At 50.5% G+C, this 24,101-nt stretch overlaps 1 protein-coding gene across 1 annotated transcript in view; it reads right to left on the bottom strand.

Moving 5' to 3' along the window:
- The window catches only part of NXN (nucleoredoxin), a 46,887-nt gene that overhangs the window by 4,557 nt on the left and 18,229 nt on the right, over nt 1–24,101 (bottom strand). Inside the window, exons 2-6 of the mRNA XM_066201972.1 lie at nt 8,881–8,998; nt 7,364–7,497; nt 6,930–7,030; nt 6,417–6,523; nt 1,348–1,527 (exon numbers count right to left, since the gene is read on the bottom strand). Of these exons, the coding sequence (XP_066058069.1) occupies nt 1,348–1,527; nt 6,417–6,523; nt 6,930–7,030; nt 7,364–7,497; nt 8,881–8,998 (640 nt within the window). The remainder of the gene's footprint in view (nt 1–1,347; nt 1,528–6,416; nt 6,524–6,929; nt 7,031–7,363; nt 7,498–8,880; nt 8,999–24,101) is intronic.

Genomic DNA, 24,101 nt, shown 5'->3' with positions numbered 1-24,101 from the left:
TCAGGACCATCCACCCCCAAAAGCACCGAGCAAGAGCCCCAGCTGTTCTCCTGATGAGCTGTTTGCAGCAAGGTGATAGAAAAACTTTGCTCAGAGCAAGATAAAAATAACTCTTTCCAGAGGCCTGCAGAGCCAGCCCCAATCCATCAGGCTTGGCGTGGCCAGCCGGCCCTTCCCGCGTGAGGAGAGGATTTTTGGCTCTGTGCTCACATCCCCTGCTGGGCTCCGCTGAATAAATAACCAGGGTCAAAAGGAAATCTGAAAGGGAAGACGGAAAGGAGCGAGGGCTGTGTTATCAGCGCTGCAGAGGAGTGTGTGCTGCTCACAAAGGGCACACGAGGAAGCGGGACACGAGCCCTGCCCTGGGCCAGGCACAACACCAGCAAGGCAAGGGGGGCTTCTCCAGCACACCCCCAAACTCCACAGCGCACACAGGGGACAGCTGCACCCCCTCAAGAGCCCAGGACCCCTCAATTCCTACCCTGGGATGCTGTGTGCACCCCAGTGCTGCCCACCCAGGGCTCAGCCTGCAGCACAGCTCATCCCAGCCATGCCCTTTCCTGAGCTATTGTGTCCATTGCTGGCAGGGAAGCAATGAGGAATGAGCCGCCCTCGTGCTTTGGGTGAACTCTAGGCCCGTTTCTAACTGCAGGGAAGCTTCATGCAGTGAAAGGACAGGAACTTCGGGAGAAAACTTGCCCTGTCCTGCAGCCAGGGGAATCGGGGGAAAAAAGGACCAGCAGAGCATGAAAGGCTGCTCAGTCTGTCACAGCCCTGTTCAGCCCAGGGACTCAAGCCCTGAGCTGTAATTTCAAGCACAGATCTATAATCCCTCGCCGAGACACTTCCTCTGGCTCCTCTGTAACATCACGTGCGCCTGAAGTCCCTGCTCCAGAAAGGCTTTTCCCATCTCCACCACCAGCAGCTGTGACAGTCTATTTCTCATACTCTCAACACCTCATCAGCATTCCTATCCACAGCCACCACCACACCTTTGTTGTGACAGCTCCTCTGCGCTGCCAACCGCTGCTCCACCACATCCCAGGGTGCTGTGTGGGAGCTGCAGGAGCCCCGTGGGCACAGCAGGCTCTGGCAAACCCTTGTGAGCTGCTGCGGTACAGGAAAGGCCCCAAGTGTGTCCTAAGGGGCTTCCACAGGGAGCTCTCTCCTCCCACTGGCCTTTCTGTGAGCACACAGTGATGGAAACTGCAAATGGAAGTGACATCCCTTCCCAGGAACACCGTCATCAGCAGAGGCAGCTTCCCAGCCCCAGGCAAGCTGGCAGGTCACCCAGCCCCCTTCCCCAGCACAGGCTCTGCTGTCACAGCAGGGATGCTCCATCCATACCTACAAAGAGAACGAGGCAGGGGCCCTCATTCAGCTGCACGGCGTTGGAGTCCGTCAGCTCCAGCACGGGCTTGGGGTGCCAGGGGAACTCGCGGCACTCGACGTCGTTCAGCACCTCCACCCGGCCCTGCCGCGTGATCACGTCTCCCTTGGAGTCCAGGACGATGAGAGTCGGGATGCCTGCAATGGAAAAACACAGGGAGGGGGATCAGCCAAAGCACGAACAGGCCAGAGACAGGGTGTGGGGAGAAAGGGCTTTTCCTACGGCCTCTGGCTCTGGCAGGAGCCCAGCGAGCCTCCTGCCTCTCCGCAGCTCAGAGTGGGGATCAGGCTCCCTGGATCCTGTTTCCATCCTAGCAGAGCACTGCAATTCAGGAAACATTCAGCTCTGGCATTGGCATTGCCTGCCGCTCCCTGCCCAGCTGCAGGCAGGGATTGCTGCTGTCTGGTGCCCACGGGTACAGACCCCACCATACCACCCAGGGACCCTCCCTCTTTGCACCACCATCCCAGTGCTGAGATGTGGCTGCCTCTGGAGGAGCCCAATTCCCAGGAACTCACAAGGCCTGCAGACAACAGTGGCTAGGAAGCAGGGTGTGCTCCTTCCCAGAAGAACACCACGTATTTTTGCCCCCACAACCCTCCAGCACTCTGCACTAATGGCCCAGCCATTTCCACAGCACATCCCTCGGGACTAACAAATGTGCAGGAATGTCCAGCTCTACAGGAACCTGGCAGGATGTGGCTCAGGGGATATCCAGTGATAGTCTGGCCCTTGGGAAAAAGCAGCATTTTGCCCTGAGCTATGGGGCTGAAAAGTTTTGTCATAAAGGAGAAGCTTTGTACAGGAGGTGAACGCAGTTGCAGCAGAGACACAGCACAAGTCACCAACTCGAATGTCACTGGCAGTGGGGCAGGTTGGACACCAGCTGGTGACCATCCCATCTGATAAGGCAGCGGCTTTCCGGCCACAACACAGCCACGGGTGGGTCAGCAGGGGCGGCTCACGTTGGTGACTTCATCTGGAAAGCACACCATTCCTCTGTCATCAGGGAGACAAAGAAACATCCCACAAGGAAGGAAGAGGGGACAGCGGGATCAGGCCCCAAGGGACAAATGAAGTGACCAGTGTTACTGCCAAGTGCTGCTGTCATTGCTCATCACCCGGGCTTTGACTTGCTCGCCATGCAGCATCTCTTTCCGCCAGCAACATCCCTGGCAAGCTGAGGCAATTCCAACGCTCCTGCCTTTTATCCCGAGGTTCATTTTAAAGCTCATTCCTCAGAAATTCCCTGCAGAGCCCTTCCCTGAGCACGGGGCTGGCAGCGTGTTTGCCCCTGCCAGGCTGCTGGCACTGCACTGCCGTGTTTGTCCCACAGTGGGTTCCTCACAAGCCCTCTGAATTCGAGGCATTTCTCTCGGAAATACACGGCCATCTGTGTGTCCCAGCCTGCCTGCAGGTCCAGGCCAGCGGCCGCATTCCCGTCATTCCAGCCCGGCGCATTCCTGCCTGCGCTGGGGCTGGTGCTAAGCAGCAGTGCAGGAACCCGCCCAATGGCTGAGCTTGCAGATCCTTAGGGTACAGCCAAGAAAACCATTTTGTATCACAAAAAGGCTTTTTCATTACCTGCCGGTAACTCAACGTAGCCCCAGGGCAGGGATGGGTTAAACAGACTGGAAGGAATTGGGAAATCTCACGCTGGCCCTGTCCTTACAGGCACAAAGTGCTACTGACACCAGGAGAAGCACTCTGGTAGCAGGATTTGGATCTTGATCCTTCTACGACTGCCAGCCCCACCCCAAACGTCTGCTTTTCCATCCATTATCCATGAGGGACAGGCTTCCCAGGTCATCAGTCAGCCTGAGCCACGCAGCACTCCCAGGCACAGGTTTCAAATGAGCTTTGCTGATCTGGGAAAATGAAGGGCTCAATTTAGACACAGATCGCTGTGATTCTGCAGCTATCAAGGATTTCATCCACTATTCAAAGCATTCCTTTAGACGTCACCTCATTTGCATATGCAGATGACCCCCCCTTCCCGCCCCCCCCAATAGCCAACCACTAAACCTCCAACTGCAAATACAAAACCGAATCAGAAAACAAAGTATTTTTAAAGATAATTAATATCCCTGTCTTCTCAGGTGACCTTTGTGACTACTTCCCTAAAAGACACACCCTGTTTTCGGGGGACACAGACCTGCAGGACCAGGGAAACCATCCTTAATGTTATTCACACCTGCTAGCCCAAATAATTCCCCCTCCCGGCTCGTCCCAGCCACTATTTGTTATTTTAGTGCCTTTTGGGGGATTTGGTAATTGCCTTAAGTCATAACACCAGAATTTACTTATCAAGAAGAATCAGCGATCAGACGCTGCAATGAATATTGTATAAGCTTGGATGAGAATTAGCATAGACAGCCTTGGTTGGATTTTATGCACTAGAAAATGGATTTGGCTCCCACGAGGGCAGCATTTTATGAAAACACAGGGGCCAAATGGTTTGTTACCGAACCTGGCAAGGCATTTACATATTTATATATTAAACCCCAGACCCGACATTGAAATCTCATCTGCAATGAAGTCTGTTGGGTGAGTAATCACAACCTACGTAAAGCAAACCCCAGACCAACCACAGCACAGGTGGGGCATTTTATTGCTGCTTTTTCACTTTTTCAGAAGAAAGCTCCAGAAATCTCCGGTAGCAGTGACCTCCAGGCTGTGAGGGTGACCTGTGGGTGTCTGGGCTAAAGCATGGGGAAGGGGAGAAACAACAGTTTTTGGAATCCCAGAAAGACACCACAGGGAATACTGGTGTACTCAGAGATCTCAAGAGACACACAACAAGGGGTGATTCCTACCAAAGCATCAAGTTTATCACTGCTCCCCATCACTGGATGGAGAGCTAAGGCCAGGGGATTTCACCCAAGGCAAGACTGGGAGCTGCCTGCACAAAGGGGAATTATTTCTAAGCAGCCACAACACAAGACATGACTCTTTCTCAGAACAGCACTGCACCCAGAAGCAATTTACTAGAGGTGGTTTAGTAGAGCCTCTGACTGCACATGAGTTATGAATAGAGGCATTCAAGTAAACCCAAATAAAGGCCTACAACTCAACTTGCATTTTATACTGAGTTCTTAAAAGTTGTAGGGGCCAACATGGGACTGAAACAACAAGAGATTTGACTCTCTTGCTGCTTTCCACCACTCAGGAACTTAAAGCAGACAGGGAAGACAAACTCTTCTGTTGTTTCAGTACCCAGTCTTCTAAAAACAGAAGGAAACCTCCTCATGTCGTGCTCACAACCCAAGCACCAGGATGGTCACCTGGACACTCTCACTGATCAGAGAGAGCTTTCAGAGAGGCAGCATCAGGACCACGAATGTGGGGAAATGCAGCTGTGCTTACACAGATCGGATTTTTCATTTAGGTGGAATAACCACGTGAGGTGATGAGCAGAGCCTACAACACCCAGCTCTGTTTGCAGGAAGCTTTTGTCCCAGCTGGTGTGAAAAGCCTGACTGCAAACAGGCAGGCAGCCCTGAAGTCTGCACGGAGCTGAGATCCAGGGATAACATGGGAGCTACCTGGGCAGAGGAGGGGATGCAGGGGAACAATCAATATTGACATTTTCAGGCCGGCACACAACAAAGAGAGATACCTTTAAGAAGGCAGGGGCTGGAGTTGGAGGGAAAGCTGTTGTAACTGTTTCCCTGGCTACAGCATGCCTGGTGCTCAAGTATCCATGTCTGGACACCTTATTTACAGAAAGTCCTAGTGAAACTGGCAGCAGTCCTGCAGCGCTCAGCCGAAACCAGCACTGGAGAGGGTTGTGAGCAGGCTGGGGAAAAGACAGATGAATTTGGAAAGCTCTTGCCTCGTGGGAAGGTCATTAAGCAGCAAACTGATGGCTATTTAAAGCAGGCAAATGGTTATTCTTGGGCTAAGGTCAGGGAACAGGGCTGAGTGGCAGCACCTGAGCTCACGCCAGAAGGGGTGTTTGGAGAGGATTATTTCTCCTGTCTCTCTTCCCAAGCCCTCGGGCACCTTTGGCAACACTCCTCCTTCCCTGCAGATCACATTAACGTTCTGCCAGCCTGCACCCACCTGGACAACATGAAGCTGACTCAGGGGAGGTTTAGGTTGGGTATCAGGAAAAGTTTTTTCACCCAGAGGCTCCCCAGGGAAATGTTCACAGCACCAAACCTGTCTGAGTTCAAGAAGCGTTGGGACAAAGCTCTCAGGCACAGGATGGGATTGTTGGGTGTCCTACACGAGGCCAGAAGTTGGATCTAAGATCCTGATGGGTCCCTTCCAACTCAGCATATTCTCTGATTCTATGACATCACACAGGAACAGATGAGGAACAGCCACATTGCAGCAAGGCCCTTTAACCACAGGGAGAAACTATTTGTACATACATGAGATCTCCTCACCAGCCAGTCACCTTGCACACCTCTGTGCTGCAGTTTGTCCCCTGCAGGAACAAGGTGTCAGCCCCCAGGAAGGCTGCTGTGAGCTTTTATCATCTTTGTGACTCTTTGAAGCCACACAGAGTCTCTCCCTGCTCCTAAGAGCAGCCAGGGATGCTGGAATTCTGGCACTGGCATGTACAGTAAAAGCAAAGCCATGGTTTACATCAAACATTCTCTCCTTTGTAATTCGTGTCACTAACATAAACCAGATGCCATCTTCCTCAGCCCCTGCACAGAACGATGGCCTGCCTTTGCATTACATAAACCAGTAAGAAAATGAAATTTAAACCTTCAAGAAACAGCAAAAAAAAAAAAAATCAATAATTAGACAAAAAACATCCAAGCCAAAAACAGCTTCCAAGTTTCCAGGAAGAATTAGATTGTTTATGGAAGTCCTGTTTCAACTAACAGCCTGCCTGGCAGGTGGTAGGAATGTGAGTTTGTGGAGAGCAGAAACATGAAGCGGCTCTGCCTGGGGCACTGTGCTTTGCTTTGCTGTTTTCTTGGTTTAGTTAAACAAGAGGAGACATTACAAATACTCAACAAAAGGGGAGGGGGGAAGGAGATCTGTGCCTCAGTGTGGCCTTTCCTACCTTGGATGCCGTAGAGTCGGTTCAGGCGTGACCTTCTGGCCTCATCAGCGTAGGGCACGGCCACCCAGGGCATCTCACTGAAGTACTGCTTGAAGGAGTCCTCTGACCTGTGCAGGGGGAACAGGGCATGGCATGCAGAGCCCTGCACTTGCCAGGCTCCTTCCTCATTAAAAACCTGGCCTGCAAAGCCTTTTATCCCTCCCACCAAGACCCATCAGCTAGAGAGAGTTAGATCAAATTTAAAGCCCCCAGTCCTTCGTGAAGAATCCATGGTGTATTTTTCCCCAGTAAAATATTTCAGATTCTCCAGGGCATCTGAATGCCAACCCATGGTGACAGCAGCAGCTGGAGCATCCTTCAGAGCCCAGAGCCACAAGGCTCAGAGTGAAGCACAGACTTGCTCTTGCTTAGCACTCTGCACTTCCCCACTGGGCAGAGGGAAAGGACTCAGGAAGAGTCTCTGATGCCAGAGCCAACCTGCTCTGCCTGCACAGGGTGTCAGTGCTGCCTCACCTGTCTGCACTAACAAAGAGGATCTCAAACTTCTGGCCTGCCTCCTTGATTTTCCGGTAGGACTCCACCAGCACCCTCGTGAGGCTTCGGCACGGCGGGCACTGCAAAACACAAGTGTAGGGAGGACACAGTGAACACAAGAACAAAACGCAAGCATAAGGAGGACACTGTCTCCTCCTCAGGACCAGACCCACACCCAGCAGGGCCAGGTGACCATGAACTGGTGTGACCTCATCTTTGCTGCACGTGGCTGGGGTTTATGGTCTGTAAGTTACAGCAAAACCTCTTCCTTTTTTAACACCTGACCACTCTCCCCCTTACAGGGCCAGCTGAGCATGACAGGCCACTGCAATGCTGATGATCAAAGCATCTTAAATTCTTCAGCACCAACCAGCCCGGCGTCTTTACTGTCCCTGAGGCCACCCCCTACTCACCCAGTGTGCAGAGAAATAGACCCCGACGTGAGAGCCCTCCAAGGCACTGCTGTCCAGTGTCTGCCCATTGTTCCTTAGCAGAGGCCCAGCAACAACTTCACTGAAGGGTTTTGGCCCCCAAGGGAATTCCAGACCTGGGGAGGGAGGGGTTGGGATAGGGGTGGGAAGAAGACACAAGACAGTAACATGTGCATGCAGCTTTTACAGTTTCAGAAAGTTCCACTAGAAAAAACATCCCATCTTCAGGAGCCAGGGGATCCTGTCTGAGGAACCCTGCTGGGGTTTATTCCCATCCAAGGGGGATGCAGAACACCTCAGCTGTCAGGCACCACCACACCCCTGCCCTGAGGTGAGGAAGCCAAGCTCCGCACTGCAGCCAAGGTCACCTCTTTCTCCCAGGCAGGCTGCACCCAAGCCACAGCACCTTCAGCTCGACCAAGCCTGCTCTGGTTTTGTGCCTGATGAGGCATCTTTTCCTTATCAACAGTGTTTATTTTAGCAAGACAGGGCAAGGTGGTAAGCGCTCAGGAATGCAGTCACAATCTGTGCCTTATGCTGATACTAACCATATATTTTTACACATATCCATACATGTCTTTATTTATAAACCTTAGCCATATATATGTATAAGATGATGTGTTTATATCCCTATATCTCTATATATATCTTACAGTAACCCTCTGCACCCCAAAGCAAGCTGTGTGTGTACACACAAACACGCTCCGAATCATCTGCTGCCAGCTCCCAGAGCAATCAATCCATGTGTTCAGCCAGAGAGGAGGAAACATCACAGATGGCTCAGGCCACAACATGCTCCTGCTCTACAGCTCCTGCGACTGAATTAAAGACTCTGTCAGTATTCACTGCACCAAGAAACAATGAGCCAGTAATAAAAGAAATGGATGGACAGCTACAGCAGATGACTGATGAGTCTGCAGGGTCTGTGAGTAAGGGCACATATGGGTTTGGGTTTTTTTTCCTTCCAATTTGGCTCATTTGTTTTTTTTTCCAAATTGGAGGAAGATAGATTTAACACCAACTCCCAGCACAGCAAACCTCAGCAAGGGAGAATAGTAACATTTTTCTGTTTCATTTCTAAATAATGGGAAATGCATTAATCTGAGTGTGATGTCAGTGATAAAAGTCTCACTCAGCATTCTGGAAGGATTCTGCTCCCAAGGTATGGATGGTCTGGGCCCTCATTCTGTCTGTCCATGTGCTTCCATTAGGGAAAAATCCAAACTTCATGTTTCAGTTAGCCTAACCTTTTCCTCATTAGCACTCCAGACAAAAATCCTGGAGGGAAATTCTTTGTTCTTTTCAGTAAGCAAAACCAAAACACAAGATCTGGCAGGAATGATGCAGAAAATTTTATGCTGAAAAAAGCACAGTGCTTTGAATAGTTAAGTATGACAATAGTTCTTTGTTCCCTCCCCCCCAGGCCATTCAGAATGAACTGAGATGAAAAGGCAGCTGTGTGCCCACGTTTCTGTGGCACAGGAGACTCCAGGTCTTACCTTCAGGGTCATCTCTGATGACCAGGAGGCCGTTCCTGCAAACCACCTTCCCAGTGGAGGCATCGATAAATATTAGGGAAGGAATGTTGGAGACTCTGTACTTGTTCCACAGCTTCAGCTGTAAAAGAGATTGGAAGGGGAGATAAGGGATGTAAACTTGGCTGCGTGAAGAGGAAGATTTCGGAGCATTAGCATCTTGCAGAGCAGAGGTCAGAGGTGAGCAAAGAAACAGAGCTGGTGCTTCAGGGATGAGTGTGAAGGAACTTGAGGAGGAGCTGCTGGGCCAGTGCCAAGAGAGACCCTCACCATCACCACCATCCCCTCAGGACCTCAGGTGAGACCCCTGTGTATCTCACACCTGCTGTGGGCTTGCCCATGAGCACAGGCAAAGCTTCTCCTCCTCCTGCTTTTACTTCTTTGCAAGTAAAATGGGGATAATACTTGCCATGCTTTGAGCTCTTTGTTCAGAGGACATGGTAAGCACAAATACTTTTAATGCCATTGCTCTGAAGCAATTTGTAACGCTTCCCTGGCTGTTTCCTCCCCTCCCACTTCCATGTTCATTAAACAAACCAGTAACCTCTGCCAAGACACAGCCAGGCTGAGCACAAGGCCAACACACACACACACACACACAAAATATTCTTCTGCAACTGAGGCTTCCCGGGTTTGCTCCCAGGAGCTGATTAAGGGCTTTGACATCAGCCTGGAGGCCCAGCTCGTCCATCCTGCACTGCCAGCTTTGCAGGCTGCTGGCCACATTTTGGGCATCCCAGTCCGGGTGGGCCTGTCTGCTGGTCACTGCGTTTTGCAGTCAGCTCAGCTCTGCACAACATCGGTGACAGGGTCCTCTGGGTGTCACACACTCCTGGGCTCACGTTCCCTAGGATATGCTTCTGGCACAGGATAATTTAGAGCTTAATTCATGGACAGAAGCTGGCTGGGAGGAGGAGGAACAGGACCACGACAGCTGCTGGCACAGCCCAGCCTGCAGGTGTGGGCTGGCAGAGCTGCTCTCCCCACCATGCATGCAAGAGCTGCTGCCACCACCTCATTTTCCTCACATTTCTCCAAGCATTTCAACCCAAACGGCCCAGTGGTGAATTATCAAACTCTCAAACGAAAGCCAAACCAGAACCAAGAGCCAAATGGGGACAGAAATTAATCTCCACCTTCCCCTAACATCAAGCTCTGCTCTGCAAAGCCCCTCAGGCTACGTGTGTTTACAATGTGCTCCAGTTTGGAGAATAAAAACACTGGACAAGCACAGAAGGTGCACACCAGTGTCAGCCAGGAAGAACTCTGCAAATCACTGTCCCTGATGTTGCAAAGAGAGGCAATCCCATTCCCCAAGATGGGAATGAATCTGGGGACGCAGAGAGAGGCAAGGGTTTGTGTCCTAGCCACCAGCCTTCCACTTCCAACAGACACATTAATTCACAAATACAAATGGCCTTGGGCACGAAAAGAATAAAGAAACTGTACTCAGTGCAAAGCAGCTCCCTCACAATGATGGTGTTCAAACCACAGAAGGCAAAATCCACTTCTGTGAAGTTTAAAGGTTGGGGGAAAGCTCTTTATAAGGATCACAGGCATTTAACAGGGTGCTGCAAACAATAAGGAAATTACAACTAGCAATCCGATCGTTCTCTTTAAATAGTTGCTTACATTACACTTCATTTTGCCAAGTCCTTTGTATACAGAAGCAGCTCCCCCGGGGCATCACGGTGGGTCCTGGCAATTTGGCTTGGCTGGGGAAGCAGCAGGGTCTGCACTTCAGAGCCAAGAGGCTGCATGGACTCGCTGTGCTCAGAGGGACAGGGCTGGAACACCCCAGATAAGGGGATACCAGCGAACCAAAGCTGCTCAGAGCACTGCAGCAAGCGTGGCACGGCTGGCTCCAGGCAGTCTACGAGGTCCAGCACATGCGGCAACTCTTGCCAAGAGCTGGTTCTGGGTCTTCTCAGGACGTGTAAACCATCAGGCCCCTCTGGACCCAAACTGCAGGCACTGCTCTTGGCTTCCCAGACATAGATGGCACAGGCGATCTGCAATCCAGACACTCTGTCCCCATGAAATCAGGAGCTGCCACTTCTCACTCATCAGTGAAGGTCCACAGCAGAATGCCTCAAGCAAGCATGAAGCCAGGTGTGTGTCAAAAGGGTCAAAAAGCATCAAAAGAGGTCAAAGTGACATCTGTTGATACTGGGGGAGCACGTCCATCACTGAGCTCTGAGACTGGCACCTAAAGAACATCATGTCATGCTCAGTCACACCTTGGGTAAATGAGAAAAAGCAATTCAAATGAAAAGGTTTTACCCTGCACCTGTGCAAAAGCTCCCAGACACAACCCACCAGCCCAGGTAACACCAAACCGAGCTTCAGAGCTTCATACAGCCTGAACAGCACTTCCTATTTTTAACAGATTTGCTGCCTGGCTTATCACTGAAATGCATCACACAACACCAATGAACAAACACAACAATTGCAAACAAAGCAACTGGAACTGGGCTGCCACTTGAAGCCTGCTATAAAAGCCTTGAATTGGAAGTTAGTGGTCTCGATGCACTAACCATATTAATTCCATCCAGGAATGTGCTGTTTAAAGTGGGAGCAGTTTGGTTTGATGACTCCCCTGTGCGCCAGGAAAGCTGATGGGGAATGAGAAACGCACGCGCTGCAGGAGGAGTGCCAGGATCTACCACAATTCCCACCACCCTGGCCCTCATCAGCCAGATTCCAGCCTTTCCAGAGCCTGACAGACATTTGGGAAGGAAGCCTGATGGCTCCTTTCGCTGCAGGTCTGACCTGAAAGAGCAGAACCTTGACAGGAAATGGGCTGGTTCATTTTAGCCAAGCTGAAGACAGCTCCCTGTGGGATTCCCACGCTGTGCCACTATTTTGCACCTAAACTACAGCTTCCAGCAAGGACATCTGATCTCCACCTAAACCAACCTGTCCTGTGGCAAACCATTGTGCTAGTTAGCTTTTCTCAGGGTAAAACGCCAAGGATTTGCACATGTGAAGGTTCTGCAAAGGGAACAAACTCAGCTTACACCCACTGGTTGTGGTCCATGCAGAAAGGAAAATCTGGGGGGGAAAAAAAAGGCATCCCTGGTATGGGTACCTGCACAACCACACACTTCACAAAGGACTCTGTGTCAGGCTGGGTGTGGGATGCAGAAAGCAAATTACAACTTGCTGTGAGACTGCGGGCTGATGGGATGATAGCTCAGGCAGCAGGGCAGAGTGCTGCCTCAGCAACTCTGAAAAGCTGTTTTTCCTGCCGTGAAGAGGATGACATAGAAATAACATACTCCACACACTCTAAGGATTTGATCATCCATTTAAAGAGGGGATCTCTGCTCCGCTTCCCAACAGCTGTTGCAAATCTGTGGGATCAAGCCAAAGCTAACACAGATGTGGAAATAATCTACGGACTATTCGGCCTGAAAGCAGCTGATCTTCTCACAGCGCCCTTCGCTCCTGGTTCAGGCCTGCCACAGTCACTGCTCACCCCAGGACACCCACCAGAGAAGGAGTGAGGAAATACAGCCCCTCACAAGACTCTGTGCAGGCTGAGCAGCCTTGCAGAAACTTCCCTGGCTCCTGTGCAGGTGGTTTAGTGCAGCCATCCAGTGGAAAAACCAGAGTCACTAGATTCCTCCGGTAACTTTATCCTTGCACAAAAGCATCACCACGATGTCCTGGAAACCACAAACCCTGGGAGCTCCCTCCAGGACTCCATCCACAGCCAGCTGTGAGAGGCTTTCAGAGATCACTCACGATCTGAGGGCCGAGGCGATCCCCAGACATCGACCATGCAGCAGCACAAGGCTGCTCTCCCCACCGACACTGGCTCCATTCTTCCCCTCGTCCTGATGACTGGGAATTCCTGGCTGAGAGGCTGGGGAGACATTTGCAGACAGCCACAGTAATTTTTCCAGATAAAGGTGTCAGACGAGAGGTCTCCCCGGCAGCCCACGGCTGTTTCTGCGCAGGGCTGGCACCCGGCCGGGGCGGATGAAATCCCCTCCTGCTCCGCTCCTTCTGGTGGGGAAGGGATCCCCCACTTCCAACAGCTGCTGGGTGCTATTTTTGGTCGTGCTGATTGATTTATCAGCCCTGGTCGCATTCACTCGCTCACATAAATCCTGAGCTGCAGCGGTGAATGCTGGCAGAGATAAAGCACAACTGCCTGCAGCGCACTGAGCCCTGGCTGCTGGGGCAGTGGTCCTCCCACCCTCCTTGGGGGCTGCATTTCTCTGCTCTTGTGTGAAACTGGACCATAAAAGCTCTCACGCTTCCCTCTTCCAGAGCATATGGAGCTGATTCTGCCCAGCCATGCTGAGGGCAGATATGGTCTCTACTCATCTTGCAACACACGCTTCAACCCCTGACCAGCGACAGAAGACAAAGCCACTTAAAATACTCAAAGGCAGCAATAAATGAACATATTCATGCTGTGGATGGCTGCTGCTTTGTACTAAAACAAACGTAAAGCCACTTTTCTAAAAATTCACTCTTAGAGGCAATACCCTCAAGGCTCTGGAAAATTCTGTTGAGGCATTGGAAAGATCCCATTGGAAAGCCCCATGAGTGACCACGTGAGAGCACAGAGGGGTTTCCATTACAGCACGGGCTCAGCTCCTGCTGGTCTCACATTCGAGAGCCACAGGCTGAAACATGAAGTCTGTCTGGGGAAAAGTGCCCTTGGTCCAGGGCTGCAGGGACCAGCAGAGCCCATTGCCCAGCTCTGCCACACAGAGCAGCTCCAGGCTGAGATATCCACGGCCATTCCCAGTGCTCCGGCGCTGCAGGAGCCCCTCTGTCCTCGCTCACTGACAGTGTTAAACTGCAGCTTTTACATCGTGCCTTAAAGGGTTTACAAGCACCAGGGGCCACCCAGGCTCTGCAGACAACAGGCTGCTCCCTCTCCCTGTTGATTTAAATCTAGTTCACGCCTGTCCCTACGATTCAAGCTCAGCTTGGGCAAAAACTCCTCTTCCAGCCCTCCCTCGCTGCTCCTTTTCCTTCATGCATCAGGGATCCCCCTGAGCAGAAGGGGAACAGGGAGAGGGAACAACACACAGCCAAGTGTGGGGGGAGACCAGATGGTGCACGCCAAGGTCTGACCCCGTGACACGGAGGAGATCGAGCGAGGCTTGGGATAAATTAATGTCCATTGTGCTCTTGCTTCCCTCTGAAAGCAAATCAAAATCTAATTACAAAATACAATGGTGAGAGACATGTCTGCTCCGGGAACGTTAATGAGCTGAGGAGGGAGGATTTGAAATTGTAATAAACAAGATTGATGTGAACAGCTGAGACAGACAGCACAGGGCACTGGGGCTGCTGGTCCATACAGACCCCATCGCTCCCCTCCGTGTGCACGCTGCCTGCAATGGCTGAAAGCCCAGTTAAAACAAACCCTAGCACCACTTTCCCCTGACACTCAGCCTGGCAGCACCTGCTGTGGACATTCCAGCAATATGACTCGGTGCAAGCAAAAAAATCAAAAAACCAACCCGAAAGTTCCGCTTGTCACTTCCATCCTCCCCTCGCTGCAGCTCCACGGCAGGAGCCTGGCACAGCACAGTCCAGCTTGTGGCTGCCCACATCGCCCCACAGCTGCTGGGGGGACAGGGGAGACCCTGGGTTTTTGTTTTTCCTGACCAGGGAAGACAGCAGCAGCAGGTTTGGAGGCGAGGCGGAAGGAAATCCTCTCCGCGGGTCTCTGGCACGGCGGACGAGGGCTGCTCTTTGTTCCCCTGAGCAGCTCCACAGCCAAAGGCCAGGGATGAGGGACCTGGGCCAGCCCAACCTCGTGTCCTGGCGTTTCCTCTCATCTTCTCCCCTCACCACCCTGTTTCCCCAGTGCTGGCTGCGCTCTTTGCGATTCCCCAGGCTGTGGCATCCAAGGGACTGCGAGCCGAGCGTGCGTTTGAGGGCGAGGCAGCGTGGGGCTGGCTCTGAGCACAAGCTGCCCCCTCTCCCCGTGACACACGGGCAGGCTGACAGGCTGGATCCTCCGCAGCCCACATCTGATAGGAAAACATTTAATTTGAGCAGAGCTGAAGAGCAGTTAACATGATGTATGGAGAGCAAAGCCCCAGGGCCTGCAGCAGACACGGGAGCTGGCCTGGTTGTTTTACATGTGCAGGTTTCAAAGAGGTGCTGGGATGGCAGCTTGATTTGATCTCAGGATCAGGAGGAAGCACCATTTGACTAAACATACAGATAACAACACAGGCAGGAAATCAAGCAGGGAGGATGCCACCAGAAGGGCTGGTCTGTCAACACTGTGAGGATGTTCTTCACAAACATCTTTTTTTTCAAGTGCTTCTCAAATTGTATTCAGTAGCCCAAAGATGATGTAGAATTTAAGGACGCAGCATTGCACCCAGGACTAGGAAATATACCTCCGTGTACTTCCAGTAAATGGATTTTTTTCTTCATGTGCACACTTTGCTTTACCTCTTAAAAGGGAGGCTTGCACATGAGCAAGGTATTCAATAAACATTTTTTCTTTCTGCAAACACACAAAAAGCAGCGAGGGCAGCAGGAGTTAAAGCGTATGTGGGAAAAATCTAAGACACATGTAGAAGTGTATCATCCATGGCCCCCTATAAATAACGCCCCCAAATGACTAACACTGAGTAAGAAATAGCTATGTAAACACAAAGGCAATAAGAAAATATAATGATTTCTGTCTCTCGATGGGAAAGGGCTATTTTTCCATCTGTTTATAGGAAAGGCAAGGGGTGGGGTGGGAGTCTGGGATGTTGAATTGGAGTTCAGGGCCTCCCTTGGTCCCATGTCTCATCTGTCACTGGAAGTGGGACAGCTGCCAGGACATGGGTTTCCTACCCACTGCCTGTGCCTTTGCTGCTACTGTTCACTTGAGTGCTGGCAGTAATCTCAAGGTCAAACACCTTGCAATCCCGGATCATTAAGAAACAAACACTTCTGAAAAGCCTTGAGTTTAGACAGAGTTCCCACCAAACACAAAAGCCTTTCAAACCAGCAGGGAAATCGGGATTTGTTTTTTTGTTTGGTTTTGTTTAATGCACACAATGAGGTATTAGTGGGGTTTCTGTTTTGTTTTCAGTGGTTAATCTGAGAGGGAACCTTACACAATCAGACCAACAAAATCCTGGAAAACAATGGAGTATTTGTTAGCACTGTAACACACCCTGGGGAGCGAAGGCTCCAGGATGCCGCAGCCAGGAGCCTCCCAAGCAGTGACAAGCCAGCACCAGGACATCCCCCAGACCAGCTACACAAAAGATTCCTGGAAAACTATCAAGATACCCTCTCGTGCCCACTGTACCCACTGGGTGGATGGGAAATTTGCTTTTCCACAGCACCTTTTGAAATGCAGCAGCTCATTCATCACATCACTGTGATGCTTCCTTACAAAAAACCTCCACTCAACAAAGCTCTCGCATCACTGCAAACACTCAGACTGCTTAAAAGCAGCCACTTTTCTCCGGCTGATCTCGGGAGAGGCTGCACTGGTTGGCCTGGTCCTCCCTTACAGCTGCATCCATCTCGGTGCCTCAGAGCCGACAGCACTGAATCTCATCTGGAAGCACTCCTGGTTTGCAACCCGAGGAGGATTTTCATGCAAAGGTTACACAGCTGCAGAGCTACAAAGGCCACAAGCAGAGCCGAGGCTGCGGGGGCAGCTCTGGGCTTTGCATGCCACAGGCTCCGCTCACAGCTCGGGAGGGCGGCGCAGCTCAAGGGATTCACTCTGTAACCACAGATCAAAATATGCCAGGAACTAACCAGAGCCAGGTGCTCTCAAGCTCCAGCTGGAAAGAGCAAGCCCTGCCACTGACAGCTCGGAGTTATCCTGCTCCTCCTCTGCTCTTGGGGTGGAAGGGATCCCACAGCCTGTGCTGACCCAGAGCAGCTACAGTGCTCACGGGGACTTCTCCTTTAGAGCCCCAAGTCCATCCTGAGCAAACATCAACCCACCAAAACTGCTCTGGGCTAAACCCCTGATGATGATGTGTTTTCAGGGCCTCTGTGCCCTCCTGTCACACTTCGCCAGCACAGCTGAGCCCCAGAGCCACGCTGCCCTGAGCCAGCACTGGGTGCCCTGCGGGGAAGAGCATCTGAGTGAGGCGTGACACGGGCAGGACAGATGTAACACAGGCTGCTGGAAAATGCTCTCCTGCTGAGCACTTCTCTCCCTCCTGCTCCCCAAACTGACACTCAGTCCCTCGGCAGAAAGGCTGGAAATGTAAACCTGCCCCAGCCAAAGATCTCTAAATGGGAAAACGCCACTGAGAGTCCCACGTTTGCAATTAATCACCTGCACACATTAAAAACCAGGGCAGAACAAAGCTGCCCAGAGCTCAGATGCACCTACACCTCAACTGCAGCACAAACCAGCAGGTGGGAACTTGGAGAAGCCATTTCTTCATCCACTCCTTTTCCACCCCACTGTGCTCCAGCAAAGCTGGGGAACGGGGAAGGGAGAGACAGGGAAAGGAGCAGAGTCGTGGTATGGGCTGGGCACAGAGAAAGGGGAGGGACAACCAGTATGGGGCCAGCAGACAGGGCTGAGGGGTTTATGACACACACACATGGTGGGCCAGGTGCAGGGCAAGCGAGGGAACCCGATCCCTCCCCGAAACCCAGCACCGAGCCACAGGAGGCCCCCAGCTCCAGAGCCATCGACCCGGGAGGAATGGGACAGCAGCCTGCAATTCCCTCTTCTGCATTTAAAGGCATCGTGCAACAGCCAAACCAGTTAAAAAGATGAGCATGGACAGTGAAAAATCAGTAGCAAGGTCAAAAGTTCCACTGATGAAAGTCAGAAAATAGAGTTTCCCAAGGAGCCAAGAGCCTGTAGTCAGCATATGGATGAAGGCAGGACACTGGAGAGAGCCTTGGCCACCGTGTCCCTCCTGCCATCCCGAGCATGGCACAGACAGTCGCGGAGAAACAAGGAGCTGCTGCCAGGAACTGATGAAACATGAATCCCACGGGGGTGTTCAAAATGTCAGATAAGATGCATCATATTAATTCCCTCTGCTGAAAGCCAGCCCCAGCTGGAGGGGGAGGCTCGGGGACTGCAGGATTCAGAGAGCCAAGGATACCCAGCACCAGCTCTGCCACTGAGTCTCTGAGTCAAGAGCAAAGCGGGAGGTGACACGGAGGGTTGGGTGGCAGGAGGACCACCTCATGTTTTTGGTGAGAATAAGGGACATCCTGGGCAAAAAAAAGCGCAAACTGTTCTTTTTATAGGATGCCAAAAACTTCTATGCGCTGGCAGCGACCCTCCTCAGATGGGGCTGTATTTCAGCTGTTACTGTATTCAGTTTGTAAAATGCTCTGGGATGATAAAAATCACTCCAGAAACAGTTACTAAAACTGTTTCCAGGAAATAGATTCACGGAGTTAGAGAAAGCCTGGTGTTTTTACAAGAACTTCAACTAGAGAAAGACCAAAGTTAAGCAGGAAGTTTTGCTTCCTCGTCTTTTCAGCAATAAAAAGGAGCTGCACTGGGGTTTAGTTGATTCTGCAACATACAAAACCACCATCAGTTGTCTCCTCGAGTAGGCTGACTTGAGACGGACAGAAAATACCCCTCAAGCCACCTGGAGTTAAAGGTTTTCTGCCTTAGTCAAGCTCTGGATTTGTCTGCTTGCGTTCTTGTATTATCCTGCTGCTTTCCATGATTATTGAACTGTCCAGAAGATGATCCCAGGGTAACTAAATCCATGCTGCAAGAACAGAGATTTCATCCAAGAAAAGCACAGTGGGAGCATGGTCTATCTTCCCATCCCCACTCCAGCCTCAGTGCTAGGAAGCAACGTGTTCGGAGTTGGATGAGCCACAGGAAACGCAAGCAAATCATCCACTTGTGTCCAAGTGACTTTTTCCAAGGATCTGCCACGAAGTTTCAGGCTCAGTCACCCCTTCCCCAGCCCTGGGTCAGAACTGATTGAATGCAGCCACCGAGTCAAACTCCAACACACTCATCTCGTTTGGCAGCCCTGCGGTTCCGCTGCGAGCTCCAAGCTTTTCCCCTCCTCTCCCTCTCCCTCCTCTTGTTCAATTATCTTGCTTCATCTTTATTCTGTTTCCAGGAACACTTAGCAACAGGCTCTTGCAATCAGCCACCGGCAGGCAGGATCTGAGGAGGAGACTGCAGTTGCGATGACCTTTTGCTACACTCATGCAAATTTTAAAGAAAGTATGTGAACAATTTGCCTTTTAAGTATCCTCTGCTTACATTCACCGGGAGTTAATTCTCCTTCTCTTCTTAGAGGCATCAGAAACACCAGATTTCCTGATTTTACACTAATGAGAACAAAACCTGCGGCTTAATTCCGGCTTACTTTGTGGGATTTTTTTTTTGTATCTCACGCTGTGAACAGAACCTGAAGGGGTGAAAATTAACGTGTGACACCTGGCCTAGACCTCAGATCTGGTCAGACACCACCGGCTCCTGTCAGCAAAAGTCGAGAGTGGATTCAGGGTCCATCCCAGCAGCCAAACTGGTCCTGAAATGGACAAGATGCTGTTGCTCCTCTCGGTGAGCAGCTTTCGCTGATCACCATCAGAGACTTTCATCCCAGGACAGCCCCAGGGTATGCCAGGAGCCAAACATTGCCTCAGCCTCCCAAGGAACCGAAGCTTTTGTCATCTCCATAATTAAAGCTCATCTGCCAAGGCAGCAGATAAAGGCTGGGACAGTGGCTCAGGATGCTCATTCCCATGGGACTCCTGGAGCACTCCTGCCAAATCCAGGGACTCTAGCAAGTGACGTCCTCCAAAGCAACACACACCAACCACCACAGGGCTCTGAGAGGGCAACACTGATGCTGGGTGGATGGAAATGGGTAAATCACAAGCCTGGGTTCGGAAAACCACAGCAACAAACTCACAGCAGCCGTTTTTACAGCCACCCCAATGGGTGCTGGCAGAACAGAACAGGCAGCAGCCTTGATTTTCATCAGATTTAAATCAAATCCCCAAAGCTTCCAGCACTTTCCCTGTCACTCAGTGATCTTCCCACATACACAAATAAGTTTGGAGACAACCCAAAGCACACACCAGGACAGCCAGTGCAGCTTGCAGGGCACAGGGGCATTGCAGCCTTTAAGTACTTTCCTCTTGAAACAAATACTCTGTGTTTGGAATAAAAAAATCCTGTATTTCTTGCAGTGGCTAGAAGCTGAAGGGAGGGAATGGGTGAATACCAGGTACCAAGACAGGCAGTTCACCTCCCACCTTCTGAGTGGTGTTCATAACCAGGGAAAGAATTTGCAGAGCCCTGATCTGGGAAACAAACAGAACAAAACCCCCCACAGATCTTTGATACTTCAGATGATCTTAAAAAGTATAATCTACTTTTTTTTTTATTTTCCCCTTTAAAAAATGAAAAGTCTAAACAAGCACATCATTGATCTGATTGCTGAGAACAGCATCTGGAACATCAATCTCTGCCTGAGACTGCAGAAGCTGCAGGAGAGCTCAAAGCAGCCAAGGCTGCCCTTGAACCAGATGCCGCTCGCTCTTACAGAAACGCCTCTGGATCTGTGTGAAAATGATTAAACAAAATTGCTCCCTCTTTTTTCAACTTCAGAACTCAAATCTGTTTTCTCTTAGAGGGCAGATGCTCGTTACATATCCCACAGCACATCAAAGGGCAGGAAAAGAAGGAAGGCAGCCACCCTGCTATGCGCCAGTGCCCAGGGTCCTGCCTGACCGGCACCCAGCACCTCCCCTCCCCAAAACCCTTGGCTTGGGGTACAGAGGACAGAGGGTAAAAATGCCTCTTCAAGCCTTGGTCCCCACTTAGTGACAGCATCAAAGATGTCAACCAGAGGCTGTCTGTTCCAACGGCAGCAAACAGCAGCCATGTGTTTTGCAGGGAATTCTCTTGGGGCTCCACAAACCAACTCCAGCTACTGCAGCACCTCAGGGAGCCCCAAAACTCGGGTATTTCTCCAATATTCCTCCTCCATCAGAGAAGGCTCTCATCCCATGAGAGGTTTAGCAGGATGTGACCTTAGGGGCTCCAAACCACGTGCATTGAACGCCACACCTGATTCAAACCCCTGTGCTCAGAGGTGAAAGGCAAGTGACCGATGGGAGGCCTTTTCATTTATTTCAGTTCAAAGACCTCAGAAAACTCAAGGCAATCACTCAGCAGCTGGGATATTTAAGGAGGAGTGCGGGGAAGTGCGCCTGGGAAGCAGGAAGCACAAAGTCAGCTTCATCCAAGATCCAAGAGAGAGGAGTCACAGCCAGGCTCTTACTTAACAGCTTCTTCCAGGCAACCCACTGCCTCATCCGTCTTAATCTTTGACCGCTGAGAGATGAAAACAATTTATCCTCATTCCCTGCTCTTACTGAGAGGTTACAAGAAATAAAACTAAACCAAAGATCAACGTTATAACCCCTTCTCAGACAAACTCTGCCTGACCTGGACTTTCTCAGCATCCTTTTATCTAGAGGAGTGTTTTGGCTAAAGCTTTGCAGAGGAAAGCCATGAGAGTAAGCCAGTTAAAAACCTGGCACTTTCATGTTTATACAGCCAGCTAAGCAGCACACTACAAAGGCTTTTATTCCGAGTCTCTCCTGACAAGCCAGCATTGATAAATTACATAATCTCCCAGGAATTATGATGCACAGGAGGAAAAAACTCCAATTCCCTAGGTAAGAACCAAGGGCTCAGAAACTGAGAACTGAAGGAAAAGTCTGTACGAAAACCATCCCAAGATTAGGAGGCAACTTTTTTGTACTGAAAGGAGACAGCAGAACCAGCTGTAGATCCAGACACACTCCCTCCCCATGGCTACTAAGAACTCACTGGGTCCACAGCTGAGGACAGAAATACCTCGAAGGTGTCTCTTCTCCTAAATATCCCTATTTCCAGAAAAAACAATCCGAAACAAGCCCCTGTGTTTGACAAGCAGTGCAAGTGGCTAGAAGCACTAGAAGAGATGAGCTTCCCAGGGTGAGAGGTGCAACTGAGCAATGAATCATAGAACAGGATCATGGAATATCCTGAGCTGGAGGGGACCCACTAGGATCATCAAAGCTGCTGTCAGTGGGGTGCATCCAAGTACAGCCTGAGCTCCCAGGTTGCATCAGGCTTCACACACTGCCCGTGTACTGAGCTGTGTTGGTTTTACATGCTGTGTGTGCAAGAGCCAGGGAAAATCCATCTTCAGTGTCATAACAAACCCTAAGGTAAACACAAAGGCAGGGCCACGAATATTATTCAGTTAAACGGGCACATATAGGAGGAGGCAGCCCCGGCCATGCTTTTGCTCCTGATTTTTGTTGTTTCTCAGTGAGCGCACACAAAAATGGGCCAGGTTAAGCCCTGCATGAAGCAGACACTCCCTTCTCCAAGAACAAACCTGCTGTTCCTAATAAACCCCAAGAGTTTTGCAAAAGAAACCTGCACTTCACAGTCTTTGCACTGCTCTCCCCCACCACCGAGTGAGAAAGGAGAACACCTTGCCCCCCTTGCAGACACAACACGCCTGGGGGTCTCTGGGGTTGGGCAGCTGGGATAAACACCCAAACCCAGGGAATTCCCAAACTCTGAGAAACCAAACCAGAGCCAGCCGGCCTGTAAGGCTGCAACCGTACAGAAAAGTTTTGTCTTCAAGTTATGAAGCTTATGGCGTTTGCTCTGCACATTATAAATTACAGACGTGGTTTTTTAGGTGGTGGGCAAAGGAAGGGGTGTCTGAGGGTCCATGTGCCCAGCCAGCCCAGGAAGCAGCCAAAGGAAGAGGTCCACCTGCACAGAACCTTCTACAGTAGCTCTAACACAGCTGGACTGGGTTTTCTGTGCTTTCTCCAGGAAGGCTGAGCAGCTCCTCCCTCCACTGGGCAGAGCTGGAGCCTGACACGTTGAATTCTGGGCACAGAACTGGCGGCACTTTGGATTACTGACAACTTCAAAAGGACGAGAAAAGCCCTTCTCGGGTAAGTTCTCGCTGCTCAGTTTGCTGAAGGGCGTCAGGACAGCCTGAGCCAGCAGCTTTGCTGAACATTTCCAGACTCCATCTGGCAGCCTGGCACCCAGCCTGCTCCTCCTTTCCCGTGCCAACAGGGACACCCGGATGCGCAGGACCCGCGTTGGTTACGGCAGTTCCGAAACCGAGTTGGGAAAGGATGAGAAACTTCTACAAGAAAGATGCTTCCACAGACTGTACATAATGAATGCTTTTCAACCCTGTGCTTGCTTAGGAAAGGAGAGATTTAAAGCTCCAAAGCCAGCCCGTTTAAATAAATAAATAAATAGATAAATAAATAAATAAATAAATAAATAAATAAGCACGAGTCCCAGATTCTGTTCCGAATCGCAGGGAGTCAGCAGGTGGCAGATGGTTAAAGCCAGAACAAGGTTATTTCAAATCTGCAAGCTGAAATATCCCCCTCCTTCCCCCCTGCAGATCTACGGGAGGGCCACAGGGAAGATTTAGCACCTGCAGCTTTGGGTTGTTGTGGTTACCTTTTAGCTCATTCAAAAGAATATTACAATGTATTCCCCAAGGGAGTCCATAAATAGCAAAGGATTCTGCTCTAATCCCCTATCTACTCCTTTTTGGATAATATGGCATTTGGACAAGCACTGCCAAAACACAGATTTATGGCAAAGCTGAGAGCTTGCATGGCCAACACATGCTCTAAAAACACAGGATTCCAAGGAATAAATAAAGCCTCTCCTAGAATATAGACGGCTCCTCAGTTATGGAAACTTCATGCAGATACAAACCCGTTTGCAGGATTTCAACTTTCCTCTCCCACACCAGGCAAAAGACATGTTTATACCGATTTTCCCCAACACCAAAATCAACTGTTCCCACTGGGTGTTCTTGCTGATACCACCAGCACACAGTCACTTCCCATTTCTTTACTGACACTTTATAACATCTATCAGCTATTACCTATCCAAGCCGCTTCAAACTTCTCTTCTGACAGTGACCAACATCAAAGGGAAAAGAACTAAGAAAACTGCAGACTAAAGGAACTATAAAAAGTACAGCTGATGAGTGCTACAGTTTTACTGCTTCACTGGAGACACCAGGGAGCTCTGTGTTCTAAGAAGTTCCTCAGTGAATGGTGTATTAAAAAAAATAAAACAAACAAACAAAAAAAAACCCAAATAACAGCAACTTTGCAGACAACTCAGTGCTACTGCAACCAGATTTTGTAATGGAAATGCTGAA

This window comes from Chamaea fasciata, unplaced genomic scaffold (assembly GCF_029207755.1).
Source record: "Chamaea fasciata isolate MVZ Bird 193981 ecotype frontalis unplaced genomic scaffold, bChaFas1.0.hap1 SCAF_21, whole genome shotgun sequence".
Lineage (NCBI taxonomy): Eukaryota > Metazoa > Chordata > Aves > Passeriformes > Sylviidae > Chamaea > Chamaea fasciata.
Note: the sequence above shows the minus strand (reverse complement) of the source record. Positions and strands in the feature narration are given on the sequence as shown.